This window comes from Cynoglossus semilaevis, chromosome 4 (genome assembly GCF_000523025.1).
Source record: "Cynoglossus semilaevis isolate Cse_v1.0 chromosome 4, Cse_v1.0, whole genome shotgun sequence".
Taxonomy (NCBI): Eukaryota; Metazoa; Chordata; class Actinopteri; order Pleuronectiformes; family Cynoglossidae; genus Cynoglossus; species Cynoglossus semilaevis.
The window spans coordinates 10,199,797-10,219,503 of NC_024310.1; the positions used below are offsets into that span (position 1 = coordinate 10,199,797).

The 19,707-nt window shown below is 40.2% G+C and overlaps 1 protein-coding gene across 11 annotated transcripts in view; it reads left to right on the plus strand.

The window, feature by feature from the left end:
• The window catches only part of robo2 (roundabout, axon guidance receptor, homolog 2 (Drosophila)), a 279,131-nt gene extending 264,539 nt beyond the window's left edge, over nucleotides 1-14,592 (plus strand). For 8 of the 11 annotated variants that reach the window (XM_025055187.1, XM_025055190.1, XM_025055189.1 and 5 more), the window contains 8 exons: nucleotides 735-897; nucleotides 2,900-3,163; nucleotides 4,921-5,132; nucleotides 10,864-11,046; nucleotides 11,992-12,150; nucleotides 12,280-12,546; nucleotides 14,049-14,237; nucleotides 14,530-14,592. In XM_025055187.1, coding sequence (XP_024910955.1) covers nucleotides 735-897; nucleotides 2,900-3,163; nucleotides 4,921-5,132; nucleotides 10,864-11,046; nucleotides 11,992-12,150; nucleotides 12,280-12,546; nucleotides 14,049-14,237; nucleotides 14,530-14,531 — 1,439 coding nt within the window. In that variant the 3' untranslated portion in view covers nucleotides 14,532-14,592. The remainder of the gene's footprint in view (nucleotides 1-734; nucleotides 898-2,899; nucleotides 3,164-4,920; nucleotides 5,133-10,863; nucleotides 11,047-11,991; nucleotides 12,151-12,279; nucleotides 12,547-14,048; nucleotides 14,238-14,529) is intronic. The other 3 variants (XM_025055192.1, XM_025055194.1, XM_025055195.1) reach the window with 1 other exon arrangement.
• Nucleotides 14,593-19,707: the final 5,115 nt, after the last annotated feature.

Consider the following 19,707-nt stretch of genomic DNA (forward strand, 5'->3'; position numbering starts at 1 on the left):
GGCTCGAATCCAAATGTGTTTTAAAGGGTGAGGAAAGGAGTTTCTTCCACAGTGACCAAATCGTATAAAAGCCAGTATTGACCTGGATGGCAGATTTATAAAGATGGATGGGACAGAGTTGAATCGGATGTTGGAGGGATATGAGTGGAAATGGATGGGGTTAGCGGCGCTCTGGTGTAATAAAAGAAATGAAAGTAGTAATAGACTCTCAGTGAATTCCATTAGGGACACACTGACACTACACAAGCCATTCATTATGATGATGCCGTGAAGTGAGATATTTCATTGTGGAGCCCAAAGCCTGGTGTTAAAGGGGACGCAGAGGAATGGGTGGGGCACAGAGGTCTGCCTCAGCCTGGTTTACTGCCGTCCTCTCCTGTTTCTATGGAGATTTGAGGCTTTTCAGCCAATCAATCAATAGCAGACATGCTTTTCATTAGAAAACCTTGAGCTTTTCTGTGTGTGCGTTGACAGAGACAAACCCACAACAACCTTGTGTTTGGAACTGAGTCTCAATGGTCTGCGAAAACAAAAACCAAAGGGAAAGGGAAAACTTAAGAACCAAATCAAAATTTAAATGTATACGTTTTTTTTTAATGTATAGTTGGTACAAAGCAAATGAACCTCAGAATAATAACTGTCTGATAAACTTCTGTATTCATTTGGATTCGTTTTCTTTGCTGTCTGCTGCTTCTAATGGCTGTGTCTCTAAAATCCATTGTGTCCTGTTGTAGGTGGGAAGGGAGGAAAGAAGAAAAAAACAAAGGCTGGATCCAAAAACACTAAAGCCAATGGGTCCAGCTGGGCCAATGTCCCCCTCCCTCCTCCCCCTGTTCATCCTCTCCCTGGCACAGAGATGGAGCATTATTCCAATGAGCACCATGACGGAGGAGGAGGGTAAGTCTACTTGGAATAAACACACGTACCAAACAGATAATCTGTTAATGAACATTAATTTGGTGATTTTTACATCTTTGTCTTATATATATATATATATATATATATATATAGGGTTCATAAGTAACCCCTAATGTACATTTTCAACATTGCTTAAACAAACTCTAAAAACAAGTAACTGTTTGCCCACCCTATTGTTGGGGTTTGCAGTAATGAAACAGCAGATTTATTTTTTAAATGTATATCTAACTGTTACTGTTGCTAAGTTGTTTGATAGATTGATTTTAATGCTAAACATAAGCTGCCTGGGTTCTCATCAGAACTGTGGAAGGATCAAAAGCTGATCAAAGGGCCAGATGTTAAACCTGGTCCATGCTGGTCTTCCTGTGGTTCAGGCACAGCAGAATCATTATCAAGATACTAATCAGACTTTGTACATTTTCATACTCCCCGCTTGCTTTTTATATCATACTTTTTACACAGTTGCACTACTGAAGCAAGCTGCTCTTTTACTTTTATTAAATACATTAGGAATAAATATTTGTGAGTACATGTATACCCTTTGTTAAGACCGTTATATTATTTTGCTTCATTTTATATAAAAAATATAATCCATGTCAGGCCGCCATTTTAAATTACATGCCAAAATGAAGGAACAGGCCAGGCTTACTTTCTAAGTTATATATTGAAGAAAACAGTCATCTGCACAAAAACAAAATGATTATGAAACCAGTGCATTTCCTGCTTGAATGGCTGTTCATCCATGTGTGCACTGCGTCTTGGAAACAATTTATTTCAGCAACACTAGCTCTTCTGAAAGAGAACAGTGACCTGTGTACTTTAAATGTCAGGAAGGAAATTGACGTGAATGAGTTCATTCTTGGAAATGTTTACTTATTCAAAAATAAAATTAATTTTTCACAGAAGGAGAGACATTTCTATTATGCATTTTAGTGTTGTTAAGCCATACAGACTAAATGGAAAGAACAGCGAGGCTCAGGATATTCTTAAGTGCTAGCATGTGTGTCAGCCTCTGGTCCATCAGGTGCTACGTCCTCCTCCTACTTCCATTTTCAATCTGGGAGAATCATCTTCTTTAATAGGCTATCTGGCAAATGAAGAGCTGTGTGCACTGTAAATCTGGGTCTGCTCTTAACGGCCGCATATTAAAACAGTTCTGTCCGATGGAGTGTGCGGTGACAAATTTCTTTAATGAACATTTTCTTTATGGCTGATATTATTTCAGCATGTATAAGCACAGCGGTGAGAAGTGAAGCCTGATTGCCTCTGTAATCTCACTCAGGACCGTCATAAAGCAAATTCTGGAAAAACTTTATGACAAGGTCACAGAGCACTGCTATTGTAAAAGGATCTTTTATTTTCATTGATTTTGTAGAAAGTATTCATCCTAAATAATCTGTTTACGTTGAAATAATATCTGTTATATGTTCCAAAATCCAACCAGCAATAGCTGTGTTAAACCAGTGGTAACAAACTGCCGGCCGGGGGCCATTTCATGCCCGTGAACTCCTCACATCTTACCCACAACTAGATGTCAAAAATTATTTTGCCCTTGTGGTATTTGTGTTTTCAGTTTTTGTCTAAAGTGTTAGCTGTCCGCTGCTGTGGGTCAGTAGATAAATTGTGTTGTCTAGAAAGACAAGGGAACAATCCCAGACTTCAGTCGTCTACAGTACATGTCAATCAGTTCTTATAAAAAAAAACTAAAGCCAACGCTGCTCCTGGCAGCTGTGCCTGCAGAGTTTGAGTTGGAATAAAGATATAAAAGAACAGAAGTGCAGCACATTGATGTCTCTGTGAGCGCAGGAGTAAATGTGTGAAAGGAGTGCTTTATTTAGTCGACATCAGGATTATCTAATTTTCCATGTAAGTACTGATCCCTTCATAGCCTCTATAGATTTATCAGGCTGCTCTCTAACACACACATGCATATATACGTCTAAATGAGGAACATGTCGTTAAATTATATTTCCTTCCTCAGATATGAGAGTGATGGTTGGGGCCCTGCCATGCCTGTGCAGACCTATCTTCATCAGGGGATGGAAGATGAGCTGGAGGAGGAGGAGGAGAGGGTTCCCACCCCACCCATCCGAGGAGTTGCCTCTTCCCCAGCAGCTGTGTCTTTCGGGCAGCAATCCACGGCCACTCTCACACCTTCTCCTCGAGACGAGATGCAGCCCATGCTCCAAGCCCATTTGGACGAACTGACAAGAGTTTACCAGCTGGACATGGCAAAACAGACATGGTAAAAACTGTGATAATAAAAAAAGGTTGATCTGTGCACCATCTATTTTGTCATCCATTCAGAAAACCCTAATTTTTTTTACCATTTTTTTATAAAAGTTTTGGGTTTGTTATCACCTGAGGTCTGTGCAGATTCTCAGTCATCCAGGTCTATGTAGAAGTAGAAGGCAACTGGAGTCTCCTGGTCATGTTGTGGTTTGTGCTAGTCACAGGTAACATACCTTGACCCAGGTAATCACAACATCCTGTCAATACATGTAGGTCAGGGCGTGGTCACCACCATTGTTTTGTTTTCAGGTATTCAGCCTCTCTGAGGCTACAGTAAATACCAACACTTTTTCCAGACATGAGTTAAAACAGAAAATCTCTTTCTCTAACTAAAATGCCAACCAACGGGTGTTTTAAACTGTGCCGTTTCCCAGAGCTGTTATTTGTGTAAAAAAGGTCAGACTGTGTCTGATTTATATAGGTATCTGACCGTTAATCTATCTTCTTGTCCATTTTGATAGCTATACTGTTGTTTTTATTAACACACTGAATGCGCTGCTATCATTTTAAAATGCTTATTGTATATTCAGCCCCATGTTTTTTGTTACCTAGATTTATTTCAGCCTCCCAGTGAATGCAGAGGATATAAACACATTTATTGTTCCATTTTAATGGGCCCATGCTACCACTTAGGTGGCTACTGTATTTTACTCGCTCTAAGAGAAACACCTCCTCACCCCCTCCTGTTGTTTACTCCTCCTACTCCTATGCAGCACACTCTGTTGTTGTTGCGCTCATGCAAGTCAGATGAAGGCCATGCTTCATTCTGTCAGCAATGCAGGCAGAAGGGACGACTGGCATTCATTCATAATGGTGAAGTGGGTGGCGGAGGGACAGTACGGGAGGGGGAGGAGGGGTGTCAGGAAGGAGATGTCATGTTAGCCAGTAATGACTATGTTGGTAAGAGAGCATCTCTGACAACACCAGAGGGCCGGTAATTACAACCAATTCCCATTGCAAACCATGTCAAAGACGCTGCACTCCTCAAACAAATGCGGCTGTCAGCGGAGCAGCCACCACTGAGGTGACTGCTCTGTATTGACAGGCCTTGGGAGTGTGCCTTTGTACTGTCTACTGCAGCAATTAGCAGGTCATTGTGTTAGCATAAGAGAGGCATCGTAGAATGATTGGAATTGTGTAGATTTTTTTTTGCTGTTTTGCATATGAAAGCTGTATGTTGTTCACTGAGTATTCCAACATGAATCTCTTTTTATTTCCCTAATGCATTCCCCGTATTAACTGCTATAGGGATCTGGTCTGCTTTTAGTGGTATCAGTGCCTCATCGTTCATAGTAAAAAGAGGTGTGGATATTTGTGTCAAATTTGAATGTTTTCTTGCCTTGGTCAAGATACTGTAATACATGTAGTTTAAAAACGATATATGCTGTACATCAAAAATCCATTTTGTAATTACATTTAATATAAATATATGTTAAATGAATACAGAAACATTGGTAGGAGATTTATCTTGCTTATGTAAAATAACACCACTCATGAACACGTCTGGTTTTTTCATGACCATGTGGTGGAACCAAATATTCACAACAAGGAGCTGAAATAGCGGCTTGAGTCGAGATCTGTCAGTTTTGCAAAAATGCCACTTCAAGTGGGAATGTAAAATTTTCTTCATCAGCCCCACACATTCCTCAGCGTGTACTGCATTCGCATGGAACCATAGGCTAACATTCCACCCCCCGTCTCCCTCCCCAGGCACATGCAAGGAGGATCTCTCCCTCCACAAGCTCCAGCTCCTCCAGTGGGTTACGTGTCAAGCACAATGGTTTCTGACCAGGAGACTGACCTGCCAGATGAGGAGGAGGAAGACGAAGAGGAGGAGGATGAAGGCTATGGAGCCAGGCATCCCCGTGGTATTGAGCACACACCTGGGTCAAGTATGGACAACCTGGACAGCTCTTTAACAGGTTAGGATTTTACTATAGTTCACTCATATGCAAAATATACTGTATATATTTGTATTCAAGCAGTAGAGGTCTAACACAACCATTCTTATATGGTAGAAAATTAATTAAATAAAAAATGAAAGTCGCGACTTCTAATCACTATAAATAGACTGCTACATTTAAATGCGTCGTGTTTACATGATAAATGGATTAGGGTTCATAAAGTGTTCTGCATTAGATCATTTGTATGCAGACTTGCTTTCTAAAAGTCCCCTCACCAAATTTTTCAAGCGCTTTCTGAAGTCTGTAGGGCTTCGCAATTATGACTTAAAAAAGAAAAAGAAAGAAGTAGATAAGAAATCCATGAATTTTAAGCAGAATAGTGAGCGGGAAATTAAGAGGAAAGCAGAGGAGAGTGACTCACACACAAGAGAGCGACAGCCAGCGCCGCCCTCATCTGTGTGGACACCTACATCAGGAGATTTGAAATAAATTTCACGTACGCCATTTTCCATTCCCCACTGGAGGCACCATTTCCATTTTTACAGCTCGCTGGAAACTTTTACAGCCGTCTGTCGGGGGGACATGTGAAGGGCGTGACACTGCAGCAGCAGAGATGGAGTCTGGACTGCTGTGTTCACACTGACCCTCACTCACTGTAGAGGCTGACACTGGAGGGATGTTACACTAAAAGGAAATGCGTGACGTTTGGCTCCTTATACTATATTTGTAGTACATGGGCTTCAAATAGTCTCTTACATTTGTCTTTTAAAAAGATCATAAACACAAATTGAGTGCCTCCTCCAAATGAATCAAGAAAAATAAATGTGTTTAGAGCCTGTGATTATCAAAGTGTGTTTTTGCACATGTATGTTCCAGAGTCAGTTTGATGGAAAGTTTAGGCAACTCAAAATTCTGAACAATTCTAGAATCCTGGCCAGATGCAATTTCCGTGTTTCAAAAAGAGGACAAGAGGTCAGAGTACAGAGTCTCACCAAATAGAAAGACTTGAGTAAAGTACAGATACATTTATGTTACTTAAGTACAGGAATGAATTACATCTACTTCACCGCTGGTCCTGAACACGGACCATCTGCAAATTCGGAATATACAGGTACTGTAAAATAAAATATATATTGGAAGAAGTAACAGACTTATGCAACAAAGAAGTATAAAAAGGAGGTGCTGACAGTGCTGTATGCAGCTTTACCTTGTCTGTGGCAGCCCTGAAGAACAGTTTTCTCTGGGATGATGGAACAGTGGTTTGGGTCGTGCTGACACATAGTTCAACTGATGTATTTAGAGGAATATAAAGCAGCGACCGGCTCCTAATCTACTGCATCTCTCCTCCTCTGTATTACTTTAGAGACGGCACCATTTTTTCTTATCTCTCCGAAAGTCTGCCTCACACCCCATCCTTTGACACACAGACATGGTCCCGGCTTCAGGGTTAGCGGCAGGGAGAGAGGGAGGATAGGGGAAAGCGCAGAGATTTATTGCGGCCACCATTTTGAGGCTGTAGGAACAGGGGAGGGTGGGAGTTAGATCCCTGTCAAGTCATGTGAGATGGATATGTCATTGTTTCAACATTATGGAAATGGCTCTGTTTTTATAATGTAATACCAAAGGCCAGTAAATCAAACATTTTCACTGATTTTCCCCCAGAAAAAAACTAGAGCCGTATCATCTGGGGCAATTTTTCATCAGCAGATCTTCAGTCTACACACAGGCTAGTGTATAATTCTGTGCTCTGCAGTCACACTACATACATTTATTTTTGCCGATGAATGTATAAATGTGGCAGGCGCTTGCCTGTGTGAGTCAGAGATGGAGTAAAAATGCACAGGTGTCACCCAGCTTTCTGAGGAGGTGGTGTTGGTCATGTAGCGCTGAAGTGTGGGAGCAGGCAGACTGTAACAGTGATGACGAGCTGAAAGCTGAGCTGTTCTGGACGATTACTCTCCCATAAAACCTTGCCAGGTTTGTGAGGAGCGAGGTCACATCTCTTGGTGGCAGGCAGAGACGCCTGCTCATCAGGAGGAATGATTTTGCAGCTTAATGACATGCAGATTAGGGTTTCCGTTGCTATAAATCAGTTTTAGTGGCGGCGGGGACCCAGGGTGGGTTTTTACTACCACGACCGTCTCCCATTTACTGGCCTGCCTGTATTGGTGCGTCCAACATGGAGGACAACAGCCTTTGTTTTTCTAAAGGTGCATTTACACCTGGCAGTCCGGTGCTTGAAGTTGGAACAAATTATTGGAAATTTTGAAATTCTGCAATTTACACTAGTTGGGGTTAAATTAACAGAAAATATAATAATAATAATAATAATAATAATAATAATAATTTGGTCGACTGAGTCACTGAGAAGGAAATTCTGGGAATTCTTTAATATTTTATTATGTAGACAATCACTGTTACAATTTGAGGTTTTTTTATGTATTCAAGTGAATTCCATTTTTAACAAAATTTGTAAAACCTTTCAATTCAATATGTCAATTTGCACATAGAGACAGTATGGGACAAAATCCCAATGAGGCCCCTTGTGTTAGAAACACTCAAATATTTAGAGTTTTCAAATGTTGTATATACATTTTATCAACAAGAAATTAAAAATCTTTATTTCCTTGTGTTAGAAACACTCAAATATTTATAGTTTTCAAAGAAATTAAAAATCTGTATTCACCTGACAAACAGTATTGATGTAAATATTTATGAAGGTGAGAACAGCTGGAGATGGTCCTGATTAAAGGGACGCTGGGGATCTAATTTATTTTTATTATTATTACTGATGGGAATGAGCAGACAGGAGGTAATGGAATGCTGTTAATTGTTTTTAATGTACAGCTAATATCAAAAGACCAGAACTATGTGATCAACCGTTGACTGAAAGATTGGGTCCACTCCTTTTGATGTAAATGAGGAAATAAACACTGGTCACTTCAATTTAAGACTTCTGAACTTCCACTGGGCTTTATTTTGAAAGGAAGTCAAAGGGAAACACAGTCAAAGCATTGATTTGGTGTCTTGTGAAGCTGCATTTGAATGAGGCTGATGGTCACTGTGATGCAGCAATGAGATGTTTTTGATTGAACACCTCCTTAAAAAACACATTATGGCCTAGTAATATTTCTTATTACATGACACCACTGCAGAGTTGTAAATCATATACTGACCCACTTTAAAAAAAATTACATTTTGAGGTGAAAAAACATTGACTCTTCATCCAATCTGACTGGACTTTGATTCTGAGAATAGAAGTGCTCCACAGGTGCAGCGGTCGAAAGTAGCAGTTAGCACAACTGAAAAGGTATTCTGTGATGTAATTTGCTGAGGCAGTGTTCCTCCGCTGAGCCGGAGGAGTTGGAAGCTTCTGTGCTTTTGGCTCTCACTGACTAGACTTCATTATCTGCTCTATTCTTTGTGGGAGGATTGGACCCAGTGGAATTGCTGTCTCTCCCTCTCTTCAAGAAAAATGTCTTTGAGGAGAATTTCTAAGAAAATTGCCAGACAAGATGGAGGGCTCAAGGTAGTTACTGCTTCGAATTTCGGCCGCAGTATAGACAGATTGTGTAAGAGGCTTTTCAATCTTACACGAGCTTATATTTCATAGAATTTTCCATTAATCTGTGAGTATTTCACTGTGGTACGGGCGAAGATCTGTTGCAACTTTAGCCAGCAAGAGTGCAATTCTCTGAAGTCCTCCTCAGTGACTGATCGACCAACTCTCTGAGACATGTAGTTGAAGATGAAGAGGTTTACAGATGGGAAGCTGTTGAGACCTCTTCAGTGCGACTTGTGGGTTTTTTACACACGTTAACGACTAGGGGTGTGAATAAGTATCGGTACACTGTTGCGATATTTCGTTTTGCAATACCATTTCAATATCCAAGAGCACTTGAGATGAATCCGCTTTATTCCGTTGAGTATATATATTTCTGCTGTGGTGAGAATCTAAATATTTATGGTGTTGGTTGTTTTATTTTGCATTTATTTTTTCTCTAGATCCCTCTACCTGTAGTATTGCAATATATTGTATCACTGCCCCTGTATCAAATCATGCCCCTATTATTGATACACCTTGATGGATTTTAAATGAGTTTTGTTGCATAGCAGTGAAGGAGAAGTGACAAGGAAACCACGGCAACAGCTTGATGCCAGAGTTGTTGCGCTTGAGTAAAACCGAACTCTTCTTAACCCTTTAATAAGTCCTTTTGTTACCCACTGAACGCCTGTTACTCTCCTGCCACAACCTCTCCCCTCACTTTTACCCACTCCTCTGTTGTAGCAGCCTGTTCAATCACATCACTCTTGTTTTCTGTGTGAGCGGGAGAGACAGTGTGAACAGAGCACTTGGGTTTGAGCCACTCCAGCAAAGTCTGCCAAACCAGTCCCACTGAAAGCTGTCACATTAGCCAACTGCTCTCTGTGTGTTTGCTTGATAAATGCCATATTTTTTAACTTGAAGGCTGATTTTTTCATATATATTTCTTTTAAATGACTGCCTGAGCTTTTACTTTAAAAAAAGAAAGAAATCAAAGCAATGCAAACTATTACAGTTACGTTAAGTGTCAGAGGTTATTCTTGTCTTCTATGACTGCTCCCATAAACACGTTTTGTCATCTTTAATAAAATATTGACATTTTAACCTTTTTCTTCTTTAGCCTTTTTGGAAATAATATTAAGATATTTAGTGACCTGCCCTGTAAAAGTCTGGGTACCCTATGAATTTAATGTTATGTTTAATGGCAAAAATGTTATAAATGCAATGTAAAAAGGCTTAGAAGTAGGTTTCTTGAAGATGTTTCACCTCTCATCCAAGAGGCTTCTTCCGTCCTAACTGACTACTGGGAAGTAGTGGTATAACAACTCTTTCCATACAATATATACCATACTTATATGGGCTGTTTATATATTTGGACGTACAAATGCAGCTTCACATAAATGCAGTAAAACCCACGCTTTACTTTAGTCTATTTTTCACAACCCGACTCCTCGCTAGAGGATTTAAGTAAATTACATTCTGAGATGGCTAAGAATGGATTGTCCTGCTGTGTGACTGGACAAACTAGTGATTAAGTAGAGTTCTGAAGGTATGCAGTAGTTAATTTAAGCGGCCATATTTTCCTCACACCTTTAGCACATCTATAAAAGGAGTTGACCTTTAAATACCGTACCTTTGTAGCTCGACGGTGTGAGACTGAAAGAACAGCTCATTTGTCTGTGGTCGTGCATTTTCCAACATGGATTTAAAAACTATGTGTGAACCACCAGGTGTTTGTTGGATGTTTCATCTGCGTCACCTGAGGCAGCTTTTCTGCTCCTCACAAGTGCTGTCATTGATGCTTAAAAAAAAAAGGAAAAGCTCTTGGTGTGTTTGTCTGTGCGTTGGTGGGTGTATGTGTGTGCATGTGTGTGTGTTTGTAGGTATGTGGAGAACAGGCCAGAACAGAATGACTAAACAAACCACTTACCTGTGACAACTGAAATGCCCTGCAGCAAGAACGTCTAATTTAGGTGTTGAGTTTAATATTACTTCTGGTTATCACAATCACTCATAACTTTCAACCATTCTCATTAAAATGGCAGCTGTTCAGTATGGTGGTTTTATATATTGACAGCGGCTGTTGACACATTGGAGATCTAGATAGAGTTGTGGTTGAACAGCTGTTTTATTTTTAAAAAAAATCCGATCCACAAAGGCAGAATCCAAAAACAACACCTAACACCTGTTGGTGGTGTTCCACAGGGTCCATGGTGAATGGGTGGGGCTCGGCCTCGGAGGATGACCGTTATTTCTCCAGCCATAGGTCCAGTTTGGGCAGTTCCTCCGATGGCTCCATCTTTACCCACTGTAGCTTTGCCCAGGCCCTAGTGGCCGCTGCAGACAAGGCAGGCTACCATCTGGAGGGCACAAGCCTCAGCAAGAGAGGTTGGTGTGAGGGAAACAGCCTCCCATTGCTGCACTGGGTCTTCTACCAGTGGAAGAACAATGATACTTTTCTGCTGTAATTGTTCTTTACTGTCACCCGCTGGCTGTGTTTCACTCAGATCATGTGACTGAAACTTTATTTCCCTCTGTATCTTTTGGAAGCTTTGCTCAGGTTGTGCATGTTGCCTGTTGTTTATGGATGAAATGCAACACAGGTGCAATCTTTAATGCTGACTAAACCATGAGCTGTCACTTTTTATATATTTATAAAGAGCAGGATTTAAACAAAACAAAATATCATGAGTACTTACTGGACTGTAGGACTTGGTGGTTTATCAGTGACTTCTACAACTTTAGAAGACATTGAAAAGCTGTTTGAGGACAGACATAGATGCATGGAAAAAATTGATTTTTAAAATAACTTTTTAAAATTATAACACTTTTTGTGTATTTTTTGTGTTTTAGAAGAATGTTCTGGATAGTGTCCTCCATTATTACAAAATAATTTACATTTATTTCCTATTTTACTGAACTGGAGGTTAATTGACATCTTTTTTTTTTTTTCTCTCCTTGGTCATTGATTTGAACCTAAATCTATTTGTACTTCTTAAATTTCAGCTTATCACTCTAAGGTAGCTCGGACATTTACCTTCTGAACAAAAAGTGACAGTGACTTCAGCTCCTTTACTGAGTATTTTATCTGACTGGATCCCTGACTTTCTTTGGTAAACAGCTGGATGATACACTTTACTGTCTTCTATAGACTTCCTCTTAAATGCTTCCTCTTCTAATGACACTCTTCCAAGGTGTTTTCTAATAGCTCGTGGGATCTTGATTGATAACCTCTATCTTTCTTACTGACAGCATCGCTTCCACTTTCAGTGCTTTTGGCTCCTCACAGTCTTTATTAACCAGCCGGCTTGTGCTCATTTATCCTCCTTGCAGGTAAAGGCTTTTCCCACAGACCCCGGCCCAGCAGTCCATTCTCAACAGATGGCAGCACAGTCGGCACACACAGCTTGGGCCACCAGAGAGCCACCAGGCCCACACGCAAACCCCGAAGCCAGGGCACCGCACCCCACCGGAGGGATGCTGGTGCAGACGGTGAGGCAGTGAATTAAAACATCCCAAATATTTGTTGTACAAAGTTCTAACATCTGTCATACTGTGGAAATAGTTATAATAATGCAGTGTTCACAAATTAATTCATTAGCTTTGCTCTTTGCTTGACAGACCTACCTCCTCCACCTGAGCCTCCGCCCTGCCAGGGTCAGACCCGCATTCAGGGGGCCCGTAGTGTTAGCAACATAGTACCCATCACAGATAGAAAGGCTGCTTCTCTGGAGCGCCCACCAATGTCAGGACCCCTGTGTGTCTCAGATGACATGAAGAACTCCATTGACAGACAGACACGGACTTCTCTGGACCACCATCGTCAGGCTCAAGAAAGACTGGGATCCGTGGAGCGGTCTGATGAGGGGCGCAGGGGACACAGAACAGGTAGAAATCATTTTGTTGATGGTGTATGAAGCTCCAGGTGTTTCTCTTCCAGCAGTGTGAGCAAATAACGACTTGAGTAATGAGTTTTGAATTATGGGTAATTAACGGGCGTGTCAATAAAATGCATTAATAATTATATTCAGAATAATCCTTAAAAATGTATCAGTGTGTAAATTAATGTAATTTTGAATTTCACAATTTTTTGTTATGTGTGGCAAAACAACCTCCATTCTCTGGTCCTCAATCATTTTTTTCTTTCTAGACCATACAATTAGTGCCAAGATTTCTACTAATCCACCCCTTTAAAAATAAAATATTACAAATTTGGTTTTGGAGTGGTTACACATGGGTATAATGATTTTTAAATAGAATAATTTAACACTCAGAATACTCATTCATAAAATATGTCCCAAACTAAATGCAAAATCAGCCAGCAGTCAATTAGAAAGAGAAAGAAAAGGAAAGTAGCTAAAATCTGACAAACGTAATCAGAGAGATAGTTAGAAACGAGATTTTTATAAAAAAGATTTTGTACTTGTACTCATTTTTTATTTAAAAATCAAACGTGTAGTACTCTGCGAAAATTATTAATTAATGCATAATTGATTGTTGCTCTGCCTTTGAAGTGTGAGATTTTCTCCAAGTGGTTGTGTTGAAGTTAGCTCCACGACTGCACCGAGTCTAGGCTCCCATGAACAGATTGCACTGTCTGCCACTCGCTCTGCTTTCCAAAATGCCCCCCTCAGTCCTGCCTCGGCTCCCTAATGCCCCTGTAATTGTTGCCAGTGTTGGCCGACGCCGCTCCACGTACGGCAGAAGCCCTCAGCAACTGAAAGGCTCTCTAATCGCTTCAGCTTTCATTTTTCACGCAGGCAGCAGCAGTGAGTCTACACCCCATCTGCGTGTTGCTGAGTTCAAGTGAATATGCATGTGCATTTGTAACCATTAAAGATTTCCATGCTGTGCAGCCTGTTTCCTTTGAGCTGGGGATTTCTCAGACACTTCATCGTCTGAGACTGGAAGACAAGGACAGGTGCCGCCATCAGCATCTTCACACAAAAAGACTCTGTAGGTGATTTCCCATACGTGTCAGAGTGCTGACTGATCCGCAGCAGAATTGTTGAGGTCGGGCAGAGTCTATGACAGTCATTAGCAGAGCGGTGGGGTGCAGTTTGATGAGATTTCATGCGATGACGGAGACTGCTGAGGGTCAATGTTGTGCTGCCCTGCAGCAGGAGGTGCCACGGCAGCCAGTGGTCGCCCTCTTATTCCATTTACCCCCTCATAAGTTTGGTAGGGCCATGTGTGTGGCTGAGAGTCCAGTCTGTGGCAGGTCCTGGCAGCCAGTCCTGGCAGTGCCACTCTGCAGATGTCAGGAGCAGAGATTGTTCCAAAGTGCTCTTTGCCCTCATGCATCAGATGTTAGATGTGTTGTTCTGCTGCAACAATAAAATCATGTGTGGTGTTTGCTGTCCAAACTCAACGTGTGTGTGTGTTTTCAGAGGAGAGCTGCCTGCCATACAGTAAACCATCCTTCCCCTCCCCTGGTGGACACAGCTCCTCTGGCACGACCTCCTCCAAGGGCTCGACGGGGCCGCGCAAGACTGACGGGCCACGACAGCCGCAGCAGTGGACTGCAGTGGAACACGCTGAATTCCTGGGGACCAATGGACAGTACGCTGGGGAATTATGTGAGTAACTCACTATTTTTAAAGCTGTGAACAGTTCTTTTTAGACATGTTGATTTAAGAGGGAAGTCTAATACTGTTTGCAGTTAATGTAGTGAATCAGAAAAATCAGAAAGTTGTACATAATCATTCATCTTTACAAATGTTCTTACATTTGTATCCTGTAAAATGTTTACAAATCCCAGTTTATCATTAAACAGTTCCAGGTAAAATATGTACAAATTCCAACAAATGTAAAAGTAAGTGAATCCCTTTATTCGCCAAAACAAAACGTCTCTTCTGCCGTTTCTTACAGAGTTTGCTCCCTGGGTAGTGAGCTGAAGAAACCTCAGTCTGTCCACAAAAAAAAAAAAAAAAAGAAAAAATGACGCCCTCACTGTTGGGACAAGAACAATTGTCCAGTGCTGTGTGATCTCAAAGGGGAGGAGGGCAGCACTGAGAGAAGCGGTGTCACAGAACTGTAAATGTGATGTATAGACACAGACATACTGTACATCCCACAATGTTTTTGTGCTCAAGAAAATATTTTCCACCTCCTAACTTGGGTTTTTTGCTCAGAAGAAAAAAAATCAAGTTAAAAAAAAAACAAAAACACAGTTCTGAGGTCAAATTTTCTGGTTACAGCCATTGGGCTAAAAGGGAATCCTGTTTTGTGTAAATATGATCTTTAACCTGTTGTTGCATTGCTATGCAAACCTAATTCAGTTTGAGCTTTTTTTTTAATTCTATACACAGAAACACTTGGTTTTATCTGGATATTTGTATGATATGTGAATTAAGTGGCTGTTGTGCCATAAGAATTGTTTTATAATTCATTGTTTGTTAATAGTTACCATTAATTATTATTGCCATTATTATATTAATTAATTATTGGTTTTGCACTGCAACTTTTGGTGATAAGCACAAAAACATGGCTCCTGCTGACATGAAGAACCAGATGGATATGTGAAGAGGAGTTTCTGTACTGTAAAGAGAAGAAAAAAATATATTCTAATGTACAGAGAGATTTTAAAGAGTTAAAGTTTTCCTGACAGGCAGCAACAAATGAGGTTCCCATTACCATAGTGAGGCTAAAAGGCAGGTGGACACACCAGGTGACTGTGCGTCTAACGAGCAGATAGTCAGGCTGGAACAGTTGTATGCAGATGACACTGCATTGATCGTTGGATTCCTGATTTAATTGTTATGAAATTCTCGACGCATTTAATGTTGATTGTTTCACTCAGCCACAACCATGGTACTGTAGGGCTGTCACTTTTGATCCATACTCCAAAAACTATTTGACTCTAGGTGTAAAAATACAAACAGTTTTTTTTTTAAAAAGTCCTCCCTCGCTGTTTGACGTGATCTCTTTCAGAGACAGAAGTCAGCGTGGTTGACCATTAATCCAGTTTGGGTTATCCATTAATCCAGTTCACTCAAAGAAGACACTGCCATTGTCTTCCTCACTTAATTCCGTGTAAATGTCAATTAAGACTAAATAACAAGAATGGACTGCTAGCATGTTGTGTAGCGTGTGTTCACTATTGATTTTTCAGAAAAAAGTGACAGCCCTTCAGTGTTTTGAGTCTCAAAGCATTTCACGGCGAATGTTCTTATGTTGATTTACTGCCTTGTTAATTTTAGCCACATTTACGTTTATGCTCCTCAGTCAGCAGAATAAGACACTGATGATAAACACGTCCTGCGGAGAGGAGGAGGGGGTGACTGAGGTCTGCCTGCGTGCACCGACAGATTTATGTCTCCTCTTAGGCCTTAATAGGTAAACAGTCATCACACGCAACAGGAGTATTTATTGTCATCTGTCGTAATTATACTCTCAAACGATCAGTGGAGCGATATAACCTGTTTACATCTTTTAGTTTTTATTCCCATTCATTTTTAATATTGTTTGCTTTTTGGAGCACTTACTGTTTTATGTTTGTTATATTATACTGTACAGGGTGATCAGAGGAACAACACTTGGACCTGTGCAGTCCAGTTAAGCTGTGCTCTTAAATGAGATGTTCTATTAAAGCAGCTGTTAGTGAAGCCTCGGTGAGAAAGGTTTACACCTATGTGTCGCTAGGCAGTGGGCGGGCTCTCAACTGCGTTATCTGTGCGTGTTAGTCTGAATTTGGCTTTAGTTTTAAACTAACACAGAAATGTTTTGTTTACCGCATCGTCCAAATTAAAAGCATCCGACACGTACGCGTGTCCACCTTCAGTGGGTTAGCAGACAGCTGGATGAGCAGCTCGGTCTTGTGTAGGTAATGTTGAGAGAACGGAAAACAAAACAAAACGGCCGTGTCTGTGTAGGACTAACAGGCTGCGAGTCAGTGCTGGAACATTCTGGATCAGTAGGCTGGTAGAGCAGAAAAGCCTTGTTTATGAACAGGCAGGTCCAATGTCTTCTGCCACACTGTGGAGCAGAACATTATTGTATCTGCCTCACTGCCACAAACACACACTTTATCATCCGCCACCTTCAATTCTTCAGCCTCTGATTCTTAACGGTTGTCTTTTCAGACTACACTTTTATCGGTTGTTTCTCCGTACGACTTTTATGGATACAGAATCTGAGACAACAACCTTTTTAATATTACTGTTCAGGATTTGTGTGGTTAAATGACTGTTTGTTTGGGTTTTTTTGTTTGTTTGGTTTTTTTTTTGTTTTGTTGTTGTTTTGTCTTTTTCGTACTGCTAATGTTAATTAAAAAAAAAGAGGGGGTGGAAACTAAGGGCCGCCAGACACTGTTGTACTGTTGTTGTCATGCCATTGTCATATTCACTCGGTGGCCAGTGATCTGGAAATGAGGTGCAAAAGAGTATCTCAGGTTATTTTTCATTCTGGTGGTGTTAACGTGTATATGTATATACAGTATATATATGTATACACACATATGTATACACTGTATATCCATATACGTCTCCACTAGTTGTTGACATTATTGGTCACCAAAAAAAAATCCCTCTTATGCCAGACTTAAATTGACTTGGTTTTTGACATTAATGTGCTGTTTCATGTCTGTGAACATTCTCAGTCACACTGGTCATTTTCAAAACCAGAAGTTTAAAGGTTTCCATCTGGACTTTTTGAATTTGTTGAATACTCTCTTCCAAGAGGCTTTACAGATTTATGGTCTTCAACACTACTGAATGAGGCCCATGTCTAAGAAATAGATTGTATTTAAGAAACTCAAAAGTCCTGATGCCTTCAAACCATCTGAGGCTACTGGTTCATACACATCGAGACAAGATGTCAGTAAAAGTACATACCAAATTAAGATTGATATTTCTAACGTCTAATGCGTTTCAGTGTCTCTTTAATACTCTTTTTCTTTAAAATCACGGTGTCATTTTGTATTTATTAAAACTGATAATAAAAGTATATTGTGAAATATGCATAAAGATTTGTGAGATATAAAAATGTGGGGTTTTTTTTTCTCGGTTACTTGTAAATGTTGCTGTCAAAGCCAAGCAGCGAGGCCATAAGGAGGTGACACAGGCACCCTGTGCTCCATGCACGGCCAAGTGCCACATCAGTAGTCGTCCGAGTCACTCGTCGTCCTGCATGTTCACCACACTGCTCCACTAATGTCAAAATGAAATACACTACAAATCCTCGCTGGAGACACGAGCAAAAGAAGAGCAAAAACTTTGCTTGTGAAGACAATTGAGAAAATTTTGGAAGGATGAAAGTACTTTGGCTTTCTCTCTCTCTTTGGTTCATTTTCTCAATATTGTTGGATCTTTGTAGCCTATGTGTGTGTTGCCCTTTTTACTATAAAATGAGATTAAAAAAAGACAAAAAGATCAAAGCTGTTGGGTGAAGTCTTTCTGTACAGTACCTGCTGAGGTGGTCACTTCAGTCCAAAGCCATTTCTACACTGCGGTCCATTCTGCCTTCTTCTTTTCCCTGTGAATGGCGTTCTTTATTCACTTGCATGTCCTCGTCCTAGAAGAGAGAGACAAGAAAACAAAACTTTTTCATTCCATGTCCTGTAAGATACATCCATGTTCTTTTTTTCCTTGTACCTGGATCAGTATCAAATAAAAATATTTTTGAAAATTGAAGAAAAGCTTTTAATTTTCATTCATATATGTTAATGCATAGACAATATAGGCTAAAATACAACGTTAGCAGAAAGACATTTCTAAAATGGACTCAGTCTCACATCCAACATTTACACCTATAGTGTAAACACACTAAAGGCATGGGTGAGATTAGAAATTAGAGAATTACTGTTTATCTTTTTTTTTTTTTTTAATTGTAAAACTCAAATGTGATTGTGGCAGGAGGTCACAGTCTCAGCCACTAATGGGAAACTGCATACAAACATTTGTATATGTGTATTTGTTCTTATATGGATTTGTATATATTTGTATGTATGTGTATGTATTTGTATATATATGTGTATGTATGTGTATGCATATATGTTTATATGATACAAGTCGGCTTCTACAATTGCATTTGGTTTACACAGAGCTCAAAGTAAACAGTAAAAATAGGTGCGACAGCAATTGATCAGACAGCAACATTTAACACAACTCTGTTTGTGCTGCACACTGTAAAAAAGAAAAGAAAAAAAAGCATTTTCTTGATGAGATGCATTTCCCAGTTTCCATATGTATGAAGTGTGACCCCATGGGAGCAGTTGACATGTCGACAGTATACATCACCTGTGCTGGCCTCAAAACCCTGCAATATTTGAAAATATAACGACCCCACCATTACCACCACAGTGATTCGTTTCAATTCCAAGCCAGCAGTGAAAAGTGTCTGCAGTGGCTGTGGTGCAGAGATGCTCACTGAGCAGTGTAATATGTGAGATGGCCTCAGTGTTTTCTACTTAATGTGAAAGTGAAAAAAGCCTTTTTCTGAGCAGCGTATGCGTCACTCATATAGATTGTCACCCACACACCGTGTAGGTGACACACAAAGTCCTGATGTAGTCAAAGAAAGGGAGACTCTGTTAATGCTTGGACGTCAAAGTCTGAATGAGTTGGGGGTAAAAATATATACACAATAAATATACTGTAAAACAATTTAGGGAGCAGTGGCGGTCCTAGTCTATTCTGAGTTTGATCTGAGTCATGATGTAAAATGAGGCATTGTAAAGATACCGTTAACTGTTAAAAACATGTTCTTTTAAATGACCTAAAATGTTTTATAAATGTATACATTTTAAACAGTCCAACCCCAAAAGTAATGGTGCCATTTAATGTCGTAAACTTTTGAGTCTAAACTTGAACATTTTTTCTGGGTGTAAAAGTTAAAAGCAGATGGAACTGTGAGTTATGAGACATGTTAAGAGCTTACCAGGAAAAGATCTCTCTGTGTGTGTTAACAGTTGTCCTTCTCATTATTGGAGAATATTCCTGGACACTGAGGAGAGAAAAATAACATGTGTCCAGGTAAGTGTTCTCACTGTTATTGTCCATTTGTTAATGCCTGATTTAATCAGAAGCATGTTTTAGGACATAGTCTTGC